At 44.5% G+C, this 12,157-nt stretch overlaps 1 protein-coding gene across 1 annotated transcript in view; it reads right to left on the bottom strand.

Moving 5' to 3' along the window:
- PCP4 (Purkinje cell protein 4) overlaps nt 1-10,573 on the bottom strand; it is a 64,954-nt gene extending 54,381 nt beyond the window's left edge. The window contains exon 1 of the mRNA XM_034753114.1: nt 10,465-10,573. Coding sequence (XP_034609005.1) covers nt 10,465-10,473 — 9 coding nt within the window. The 5' untranslated portion in view covers nt 10,474-10,573. The remainder of the gene's footprint in view (nt 1-10,464) is intronic.
- Nucleotides 10,574-12,157: the final 1,584 nt, after the last annotated feature.

Below are 12,157 nucleotides of genomic sequence, written 5' to 3'. Positions count from 1 at the left end.
GCCTGACTATGTGGGGGCACCACTAGGACCCAGAGTGTAGAAAATTGTGTCTGCTGCTGGTGCATATATATTCTCTCTGCTCTAGATGCATAGAGATGGTGGACAGCTGTGCTGGAGGAAGGCAGAATTGAGACCTTTCAAAGTTTTGGCCCAAGCGAGGGGGTATGGGGGCGTCATTTGAGCTCCCCATCTCAGGTGCCAAAATGTTATGGGCTGGCCCTGGTATCCAATGTATTTGCTCTTCCTTTTCTCTCCTTGACTGTATATCTCAGTGTCTCATTCCTCCCTCTTCCCCTCAAGTTTGTTTCTATCGTGTATAACTTTTCCAACTTTCCTTCCAGCTCCCTCCTCCCTGTTATGTCCTTGAAATCCGATAAGCCAGTCCTGGCTTTTCAATTTACTAAAGATTTTATTTGACTAACAAACAATGAGAAAATAAAGCCATGCGCACACATGCATAAAGTTTGTAGTATGGGAGAGTTTCAACCAGTAAGGCTCCTTTGTTAAACTCTGCTTCCTGACCATTCCAGGCCTTAAACGCGAAGCAGGATTTAGCCCTTGGCGGGGTCTAGAGGTCTATTAAATTGTTGAACATTTTTTCCTTGAGGTGTAGCAAAAGACCCATTACTTGAGACATTTAAAACGAGACGGGAAAAAGCACTGGAACTAAACTGTAGGGAGTAATTCTGCAACAGCAGGGGTATGAACTAGCTGACTTATTTTGTTTTTCTATCTCTAATTCCTGTGATTAGCAGAATTAACTTTTGAGACAAATATTAAAAGAAATAAATATCCCAGATCCTCAGCTGTAAATTGGCTGTGTCATATTACACCAGCTGGGGATCTGGCCCATACATATAGCTTGCCCAAACCAGAACTATGAGGAGATATGATAACCATTTTCAAGTGTTGTCTATGATGCATACAGACATCAAGTGTGGAGATGAGTTGTGATCCTGTCATTAGACAAAACATTTGCAGTTGTAACTGTTCTGTGACTGCATAGCTTTGAGCCTTTTCCATAGATGCTGCCATCCATTTTCCTGCCTCAGCAGGAAGATGGCCTACATGATCTAATAGTTCTTTTCCATCTCTGTGATAAAGAGAAATCAGAACAGAAAGTCATTTTGCATTGGAAGTGGGGGTCAGCAACACTGGATCTCGATTTTAGGTAAGGTTCAACATCTATTTCAAGCAAATGTATGGATACATGTTGTTTGAGTTTTAACTTAACTAGCATGTTTTTTTTATTTTATTGCCAAACAACGTCAAGGGAAGTGGAGAGAAAGATCAGTAGAATATTGTCAGATAAAGGGCTGCAGGTTATCCATCTTCATTAGAGCATCCTGGACAGTGTAGCCAGTGTAAGGAAATTGGGTTATGGGGGCTCAGAATGATGTGATGGATCTGTAGTAACCAAGATAGTAGAAAGAAAAAGACAGTCTCACACATACATACACAGTTGGATGCTTCTTTCTCCCAGCTTTCTTGTCTGGAAAGAAAATGCCCCCCTTCCACTTCCTGTGTTGTGGATCTGGGTCTATTTTCTATCTCAGGGATCAGCAATCTTTGGCACATGGTCCGCCAGGGTAAGCACCCTGGCAGGCCGGGCTGATTTGTTTACCTGCCACGTCCGCAGGTTCAGCCAATTGCAGCTCCCAATGGGGGCTGCGGGAAGCAGCACAGGCCGAGGGATGTGCTGGCCACTGCTTTCCGCCACCCCCATTGGCCTGGAGCGGCGAACCGCGGCCAGTGGGAGCCGCGATCGGCTGAGCCTGCGGACGCTGCAGGTAAACAAAGGTTGCCAATCCTTGCTCTATCTTTTGCCACCCACTCTGGTTCTAGTGGTATTTCAAGTTCTTCTTTAGAGCAGGGTTTTTTAACCTTTTTCTTTCTGAGGCTCCCCCAACATGCTATAAAAACTCCCTGGCCCATCTGTGCCACAACAATGGTTTTCTGGCCTTCCCCCCAGATTCAGCCTTGCTGCAGTGGGACCCGGGCCTCAGCCCCACTGCAACTTGGCGCTCGGGCTTCAGTGGCGAGGCTCTGGCTTTGGCTTTCTGCCCTGGGCTCCAGCGAATCTAATACCAGCCCTGCTTGACAAACCTGCTCACAAACCCAGAAAGCCAGGCAAATGGTGGCACCAGTCTCTCAAACTTAAGCAGAACTTGACTTCCAATTTTCTAACATTTAAGGGATATTTTAAGAGATGCCCGATCCAGGGGTGGGGTGCAGACTCCCAGTTGAGAACCGCTGCTTTAGAGTTCACAGTTATAGACCATAGGTAGAGTCCACTTGTTTTTCTGAGGGAGACAGATATTTTCCTGGCCATCATAATAGCGGAACAAGAAAGCCAGGCAAATGGTGGCACAGAAACCAAATACATTTTATTCAAATCAGTAAGCAAATGACTGGTGACTTTTCCCTATGATCAAAAGACTAACCTGTTCCCATTGAAGTCAGTGGGCTTTTTGCCATAGGTTTCAGTGAGATCTGGATCAAGCCCAGGATTTAGAAACTGTGGGAGAAAAAGAACTGCTCTTTTAAATAGAGCTGATTGGGATGTTTTTATAAGATGTTTTTCCGTCAGAAAATGCCAGTTAGTCAAAACTGAAACTGTTTGCAGAAACAGATCAATGTCACCAAAGTTGTCATCTAGAAGGTTTCTCAGGTCCAGGATTGAATTTCTGGTTTTGACAGGAAAGTGAGAGACACTCAGATAGTATGGGGGAGGGGACTCACCCAGGTGGTGAGAGCCCCGGCTTTGTCTGATTCAAAGTAGGGGCTTGAAGCTGGGTTTCCTATATAGCAGGTGAGGGTCCTAACCACTGGGCTATTGTGTGCTAAGTTGCTCGCTCTCATTTCAAAAGGGCTCCATTTCACCCCAATTCAGAACAAAAATAAAATTTCAAAACCTCATATTCTTTTACTAAATGGATTGCTTCTTTTCCAGAAACTTGACTACAAAATAACGTGTCTTCATGAGTTGCAACATGATAACCTACTAACCCTCATCAGACTCAGGCATGGAAGGAATCTGTTTTGAGGTTTTTTTCCCCCTTTAGAGTTGCACCAGTTTGTAGTTATTCTCTCATAAGCAAATGGAAAGATATGAAACCCAGTAATAAATCTCTAATTAATTAAATGTAGTCAATAATAATACATTTATATGGTGTTGAAATGTGCAGTAATTACACACCTGGCAGGAAGACTCATGCTTTTCTTTTTAAACTACATGGTCACCAGTCTCTCAAACTTAAGCAGAACTTGACTTCCAATTTTCTAACATTTAAGGGATATTTTAAGAGATGCCCGATCATGTTCTGATGCCACGCTGAAGAAGAAAGTAGGCAAACTGACAGGTCTAACATATACAGTTCTGCCTTTTCCCTCCCCTTTTGAGCTGCAGTTTGCCACCCAGCTAATAAATGGGTGTAAGATAAAATTAAAAAGTGCTGTGCTTTCCTTCCCCACATCCCCAATCTATGCCAGCTGCAGAATTCCACCCTATATTACCTCTGTAGTTTGCATATTTATTTTCTCCTGATTTTGGCTACAGACAATTGGCTGCACTGAGGCAGATGTTGTGGGGGGATGAAGAATAAATTGCAGAAGACAATCCCCAGAGAATTTTAGCTGCTCAGCCAGATTTCCTCCTGGATCTTCACACAATGCAAGTTCAATCATTAAAAGGGAAAGATGTAGCATGTACTCCCTCTACCCAGGCACACCCAGCTTTGCTAGGCATTGTGAAGGGGTTAAGATATCATGGCCCTGCCCTTTTAATTCCTTCAGGGAGGTTAGTTTCCACTCTAGTGTTTGTATTCCATGCCTGGATTATGCTTGGAGCTGGGAAAATAATGGATTTTTTTAGTTTGCTGGCAATTCCATAAAATAGGGGGAGGGGATCATTTTGGCTCTAACTGGGGAAAAAAATAATTTTGGGTCAAACTAAATGTTTTCTTTCAACAAAATTTAAACATTTTGTTTTGATTTTAACCACCTGTAAGCTTTTAATATTTTAAAAATAAAATTAAAGGACTTTTTGAAACAAAAAGTTGTTTTGAACAAAAAGATCAAAACATTTGTTTAGAAAATGTCAAAATGAAATGTTTGGTTTTTTATGGATTGTGTGTATGTGTGTTGTTGTGACAGAGAGAAGGGGGAGGTTAACCAAAACAATTTGGCAAAACAGACACAAATTCACAACACCCTTTGTGTCACCAAATCTGCATTTTTCACTAAAACCATTTTGGCTGAAAAATTTCACCCAGCTCTAATCATGCTGTTGCAAGCGTATTAGAGAAGGAAGGCTCCTTGTACTCTAGCTCTCTCACCTTCTGTACCTGGATAGGGCCAGCCTCAGTCTGGTCCTTTATATGTCTTTTTAAAAAATCATCAAGACAAATGCCTGTTAAAGCTGTTTCCAAGCTGCCACACCTATTTCAGCTAATGCTTCATCACAGAAACAGCAGCAGGGCTGAATGACAGTGCTCATGTTTTTGGTGACTGCAACATCTTGCATGACCTTTAATGGGAGACTTCTGCTCATGCCTAGGCCTGGATCTCAGATTCCTAACAACAGCTTCACATTTAATACTGGAGACAAATGTGCCCATGACTATTGTAAAAACCGTGTGATGAACTGTCTCCAGTGAACCCTCATACCATAAGAAAATGTCGGCATGACCAGACATCGCCCATGAAGTGTCACATAATTAAATGGTCTGTGATGAGATGCTGTGATTCCACTGATGTGTGTCAAGTTTATGCCAGATTTGAGTCTAAAGGCTCAATGGTAAAGCTGTTCAGAAGTCTTAGGTGTGAATAATTTATCTGATGTATTTTGGCATTTTTCTGTGAATAATTTATTCACAATATTTTGTCATTATTTGACCAGCTCTATTGAACAGTAAGGAGCTGGAAATCGCTAAGGAACTCAGACTGATACTCTAGGGCCTGACCAAAACCCATTGGAGACAACTGACAAGCTCCCATTGATCCAAGGATCAGGCCCTCATTGAACAATTATTTTGGGACAGATTTACAAAGGTGTTTAGGTGCCTAAAGATGCAAATAGGTGCCCAGTGGGATTCTCAAAAGTGCCTAAGCAGGTTAGGTGCTGAACTCCCATGGGAATCAATGGGGCTTAGACACCTATCCTGCTTAGGTACTTTTGAAAAATCCCACCTCCAGCGCCAGATTTCCCATTAGGCACACTAGGCATATGCCTAGGGGCGCCGGTATTCTAGGGGCCCTACAAATTCAAATTTTGCTGCTCCTGGGTCCTGGCAGGGAGCGGGGTTGGCTGAGGGGCAGATGGCCCCACGCAGCCCTGCTGGAGGGCTCCTTGCTCAGCCCGGCTGACAGCGCCACCTCCTAGCGGGGCCAGTGAGTGAGGCCGGGGGGCAAGGCTTGGGAGAATGGATCTCTGGGGGAGATTGTGGGCGGGAGATTGTGGGCGGGGTGGGGGACACTGGGTAGTGGAGGGGTTGTATGGGGCACTGGGAAGTTGTGGGGGGTCTGTGCTGCCTGGTGGAATCCTAAGCCCCAAACAAGATGCCCAGGCTCCCGATACAACGTATGGGGAGAGTTAGGCGCCTCCAGATGAAATGCACAAAAGCCTCCACACTGAGCAGGGAGCTGCCTAAGCTAGCCAATAAAAATGTGGCTGAATGGTGTGTGGCCTAAGCCCCACTGCTCAATGGTGCCTATCGCTGCTAAGGATTCACAGCCATGAACCTGCTCCTGGAGTTAGGTGCTTACACCAGGTCAGACCTTTCACACACACAAAAAACCTGAGGAGGCAGCACTTGAACCCCCTGTATGTGCCAGTGGTTTAAGCACGCACCCAGGCTGTGGCAGATGGGTTTAAATCCCAACCCTGCCTGCTATGGAGCAGGGACTTGAACCCAGGTCTCCCATAGGAATGCCCAAAACAGTGCCCTATGGCAAGCTCAATCCCTCCTGGTGAAGCGGTTCCACTTTGGATGATACTTAAATATTCATTGGGCCAGAGAGAACAAGCACAAGTGCTTCCATATCTCAGTGGTTAAGACACTCCTCTGGGATATGGGGGGTCCAGTTCCAGTCTCTGCTCCACTCTATAGATAAATATTTCCATGCAGAGTGGAGCAGCTTCAAGAACCGAGACTGAGAGAGCCCTGTCCTGGATCTCAGTGGTTAGGACTCTCCCTATAGGACAGGGGTGGGCGAACTATGGCCCAGGGGCCACATCTTGCCCTCCAGAAGTTTTAATCTGGCCCTCGAGCTCTCGCCGGGGAGCAGGGTCCAGAGCACTCTGGTGCTCCAGCCAGGGGGCAGGGTCGGGGGCTTGCGCGGCTCCTGAAAGCAGTGGCATGTCCTCCCTCCAGTTCCTATGTTTAGGGGCAACCAGGGGGCTCTGCACACTGCCCCCGCCCGAAGTGCCGCTCCCGCAGCACCCGTTGGCCAGGAACTGCAGCCAATGGGAGCTACAGGGGTGGGGCCTGTGGACAGGGCAGTGCGCAGAGCTGCCTGGCTGCACCTCCGCAAGGAAGCCGGAAGAGAGACATGGCTGCTGCTTCTGGGAGCTGCTTGAGGTAAGAGCTGCCTGGAGCCTGCACCCCTGACCACCTCCCGCACCCCAACCCCCTGCCCCAGCCCTGATCCCCCTCCTGCCCTCCAAACCCCTCAATCCCAGCCCGGAGCCCGCACCCCCAACCCCTCATCCCCAGCTCCACCCCAGAGCCCAAACACCCAGCCAGAGCCCTCACCCCCTCCTGTACTCCAACCCCCAATTTCATGAGCATTCATGGCCCGCCATACAATTTCCATACCCAGATGTGGCCCTTGGGCCAAAAAGTTTGCCCACCCCTGCCATAGAAGGTGGGAGACCTCCATTCAAATCCCCGCTCCCCATCAGGCAGAGTGGGGATTGTGAACCCCAGTCTCACACATCCTGGGTGAATGTCATGACCAATGAGTATTAACGGGAGCACAAGCACTGCTTCCTGTGTTTTTTGTGGAGCCCAGTCCAGTAGATGTACTCACAGGGTATGTCTACACTACACTGGCTTGAGCTAAGGAGCTGTTTAATTGCAGTGTAGATGTTTGGGCTCAGGCTGCAACCTAAATTCTGGGAACCTCACACCTTGCAGGGTCCTAGAGCCTGGGATCCAGCCTGCACCTAAATGTCTATACAACAATTAAACAGCCCCTTAGCCTGAACCCCACAAGCCTAAGTCAGCTGGCACGGGCCAGCTGTGGGTGTCTAATTGCAGTGTAGACATACCTGGCCTAAGGTGACCTGTGAGCAAGCGAGATAGGTGGGGGAAGGCCTAATTTGTGAATCCTATTGGTTCTTAGGCATGAGCTAGATACTGGGCATCAGTACATAGGCAGCTGGGTGCATGCTCAGTGGTGGTAATTTAGGCTGCAGCTGTGCAGGAATGTGGAGGATCTAAGTTTTGGATTTAGGCACCTAAAGTGGCAGTTAGGTGCCTAAATCCTTTTGTGGATCTAGCCCTTAGTGTCATAAACAAATTTGCAGATGTCAATATTCCACAGTAAAGCCTTGTTGCTTTTTTCTTTAAAACCTCTATCTCTTCCCCCCAAAAACCAAGTTAAATGTAGAGAAATTAAAAAGTGGCATGATCACATTGGTGACTATTTTATGCTCCTCAGCTTTTTTCAGGAGTTGATTTGTAATCATGTAGCCAGAAAGAGGAAACAAAACTGATGACTTTTGTGCAGCAGTAATATGAAAAATAAAACAAGGGGCAGCAAATGGGCTTTGAAGGGTCTCATTTTTGTTCAGTTATGGGGAGATGGATGGCAGGAGAAAGATCACTTGATCATCACCTGTTGGGTTCACTCCCTCTGGGGCACTTGGCAGTGGCCACTGTCGGTAGACAGGATACTGGGCTGGATGGACCTTTGGTCTGACCCAATATGGCCATTCTTATGTTCTTATCAGGGCCAACTCCAGGCACCAGCTTACCAAGCAGGTGCTTGGGGCGGCCACTTTGGAGAGAGGAGGCATGTCCAGCTGTTCGGCAGCAATTCGGCAGACGGTCCCTCACTCCGGCTCGGAGCAAAGGATCTCCCACCGAATTGCCGCTGCAGATTGTGATCGTGGCTTTTTTTTTTTTTTCTTTGTTTGGCTGCTTGGTGCAGCCAAAACCCTGGAGCCGGCCCTGGTTCTTATGTCTCTAAGTCTGCATTCTAAGCTCCATTAACAGTGTGACAATGATTAGCATAAAAAAATACAATCGCTGGACCATCCTCACCATTCTCCCTGCTTTCCCTCTCCCACTTCTGGATATTTGATAGCCATATTTGAGTCTGGCTTTTCAGTCATATTATCCTCTGATTTTATGGCGGATAACAAAACGATCTGGTGCAAATATGTATCTTAAACATTTCCAGTTACTATGTTTCAGACAAAATCCATCAGGAGCCACTTCAGGAGTCTAAACACTGCACACTCAGACAACTAAAGTGATTGTCTTCTGCCTATCTTTCTTTTTGCCTCAGTTCTTTTAACCAGAGTCCTTCTAATTAAGATAACCTGGGCTGCTCCATTTGTTTTTCTGTCCTGAGAAATAAGTGCTCCGTGTGTTATCGTCTTCTGTATGACAATGACAGCAGCTCTGTCCCTCGAAGCATCAATGATAGAGTTAAAAACTGTTAAATAGACACTTGGCAGGGGCTTGAGAAATGTACTGGGAAGGAAAGCAGTATCCTCTGCGATGGGGACTTGCTAGAAGTGCTATTTTGTGTGGGACAGGTAAGTATATTAATAAAAATATGGGATCCCAGTTGTTGTATAGATGTGCTGGCTTTGATGCTCATGAGAACTCTTAGCTCCTTGACTAGAGAAAAGAGGTTATGTCAAAGAAGGGAACCTAATGTAAACTATTGCACTGTGCACTACTGTATGAACAGCTGCTGAAATGGCAATGTAATACAAAACTGCGTTGGCATGATACAGATATAGACAATAATAATCAACCTGTCATCATTTTACATTAGGAAAAGTTAATATTTTACCAGCATAATGATGCCATAGCAAACAAAGTGTTTCTGTTAATGTATGTGACAAAGGGATACTTTGTATATAAAAGCTACAATATGAACTGTATCCAGTTTATTCAATGTAGACATCCAATCAGCAGATGAAAAGCTGTGGGGTTACTGGTGCCTTATCTCAGTATTCTATGTACATTACACATAGCAGGAACACATGACGGGGATTCCCCATTTCTTAGCCTGTTCGGGTATGCATACTGGAAACGGAAATATGCCTGCCGTATGACCCTTTTGCAAAGACCACTACACTACATCTCTCCTTATGTCTCCTCGTTGTGTTTATATCACAAGTCAGTCATTTAAAATGTGGTAGAAAACAGCAATAGCCATAGGCAGAAACATACTTTGTGTGGTTGTTAATTTTACCCTGACTGCCAAGAAAGGAACACCCATCTGTCAAAAAAGACAGTGATAGAAAAGAAGCCTCCAAAAATAAGTGCTAAGTAAGACATAATTACAACTAGCTGAATTGATTTGGGATGAGTTAAAGAGCTGAACTATAGAAATCCAGGTTCTACTAGCTGAACCTGCCCGACATTTGGAATGAATACACTTTTAAAAATAAAAATATTGGCTTGTCACTGCCAAACTCTTTCACTGCAAATAGGGTAAGTGTAGTGACTGAATTTTCAGCTTTCTTTTTCGAAATACACAAAGGTCCTTTCATGCTTGATGTTATTTGCATTTTTCCTTTGCTGGTTATAAGGACAAGTGTAGATATAATCTTTCCCAGGACAATAGCTACCCAGTTCATAGCACTGGCAAACTACAACCAAGGCATTTTTCAAATGAGGTTTATACTTTAATATCTAACTTTTACACCACTGACCTCTCTGCTCACTTCTTCTACATTGAACAAAAACATAAAATGAAATCTTAAAAAATGATAAAGCTTGTCTTATTTTATATCTCCAAAGTACCATGCACACCTATGGAGTTATACTTAGTAATAGATAACAAGAATTAATAATAATCTTTGTTAGAAACTGATGTATTTCATATTTCACAACCAGAGATCAGACGTTTCATATGTCTGCAGGCTATGCTAAGAGGTACAGTGTGATCTCATTCTGTTTTTAATTAAGTAAAAAAATAAGAACTACCTGGTCATTTCCAAACAATCTTATTTATAAGAGTAAGTATAATATTTAGTTCTGGGTGCTTTACATATTCAAACAAAGCATTATATAATCCTGTTAACTATAGGTACTCATTAATTTACTCAGTTATGAATGTCTTCATTTCTCAAACTTTTCATTCCATAGTTGATTTAAATTGACTTTAAAAAAACTCATCTGATTTTCCTTATGCTGCATTTCCCCCTGTTACTGGTTTTATTCCTGCTTCAGATACCTACAACTCTCTCTCCAGATAATAGGTTTATCCACTCACCTCACTCATGTTTGTTTTGAAATGACAGCTCACAGATTTCCACTTCCTCACAACAGGGAGACTGTACAAAAGCTCTTTCCACTGTTCCTGGCTTTTCTCTTAAAAAGGGCTGCCCAGTGGCATCATGCCGCTAGTAAACCAATAAGATGCATTCACCTGCTGAACTCCTCAGCATGCATCCGAGAGCACAAAGGGCCACCTAGTGGTACAAACTGAAAAGCAGATTCAAACTCCAGGTTGGGTTGTTCCAACTAAATGGAATGTTCATAGTTCAGGATCATTGATAAGGGGGAAATATGTGCTGAGGACTGAAAATATAGTGAGTAGGAAATGTTTCTTTTAAATGCAAGATGCAACTATTTCACCTCGTGACAAATGAAAATATTCAAAAACATATCATCTGTAACAAAAGGAGCGAGGAGACAGCAAGCAAACCAGTTTATAAATCAGTATTCCTGAAAACAAGAGTGTCTGTGCTGTCCCGTATTTGTGTATGCATATATTCATTACAATCTCATACTTCCTGCACATACCCAGCTTTTCTGTGTGTTTCTTAGAAGAATGAATTAGGCACCTACCTCACTGCACACAAAGCAGTTAGTGGTGGTGCCCAGCTTATAACTTTTATAGCCCAATGGTTAGAACACTCATATGGGATGTGGGAAACCTAGAGGGGAATTGACTGAGAGGAAGAAAGGATTTGAAGAGGAGTCTCCTACAGCTCTCAGGAAAGTGCTCTAACCACTGAGCTATGGGATATTCCGATGTGGGGCTCCCACAAGCTGTCCTGTTGAAACTTTTCCACTGTGGATAAGTAATTAAAAAGTCATTAGCGCAGGGGGCTAGACACTGGGTCTCTCACATATGTGCCCTAAGCACCAGGCTACACAAGTCATTCTCACCCTCTTTCTGGTCCAATGACTCTCTAAGTATTTATCCAGCACGCTCTAACCACTGGGCTAAATATTATAAGCTAGCCATCACCACCTCATCCTCCTCCTGTCAGATTTTGAATGGGCCCCAATCCAGTAGTCATGGTCAGAGACTTCCTACCAGATAGGCCCCACATGCCAGTTAGGCAGCCAAGCCAAACAACTATCTTCCCTCGGTTTGCGGCTCATGCTTGGAGGCAGGCACCCGGATGCCTAAAGTGTGGCAGCAGTGCACGTGCTCAGAGGCAGAAACTTAGGCAGTGAGGGAAAGTGGGCACTTACAGGGTACAGTGGGAGTTTTGTGGATCACAGTGGAGCCTAAAACTGCGACTTAGTTGCCTACGTAGTTTTGTGGCTCTGGACCTTACTGCTTTTTATTCCCATTAATCCTGTAAGCCCAACACAGCTAAGAGAGCGTGAGCTGTATTCTGTTCCATTTTGTCCATCATCAATAGTAGAGTTCACCAACTTCCAATGACTTTCACATGTGCAACAGTGTGAAGTCAATTACATTATGCACATGTGGCTAGGGGTTAATTGGAAGACAATACGTTACACGTGCAACTAAAGGGCTCACTGGTCTGCAGCACTTTTATAACTCGTGATGATATGTAAGTTGGCTGGAATCTTGTTTGATTTTCAGAACCCAGGTGGAATTTGCAGGGCTAGTAACTGAGTGGATTTTAACTGGAAGTCACTGAGAGACAATAGCTATCAAACTCCACGTGCTGTTTTTTATAGTCACTTTTCAACGTAGAACT

Source organism: Trachemys scripta, chromosome 1 (assembly GCF_013100865.1).
Source record: "Trachemys scripta elegans isolate TJP31775 chromosome 1, CAS_Tse_1.0, whole genome shotgun sequence".
NCBI classification, from domain to species: Eukaryota; Metazoa; Chordata; order Testudines; family Emydidae; genus Trachemys; species Trachemys scripta.
This window is presented reverse-complemented; position numbering and strand designations above follow the sequence as displayed.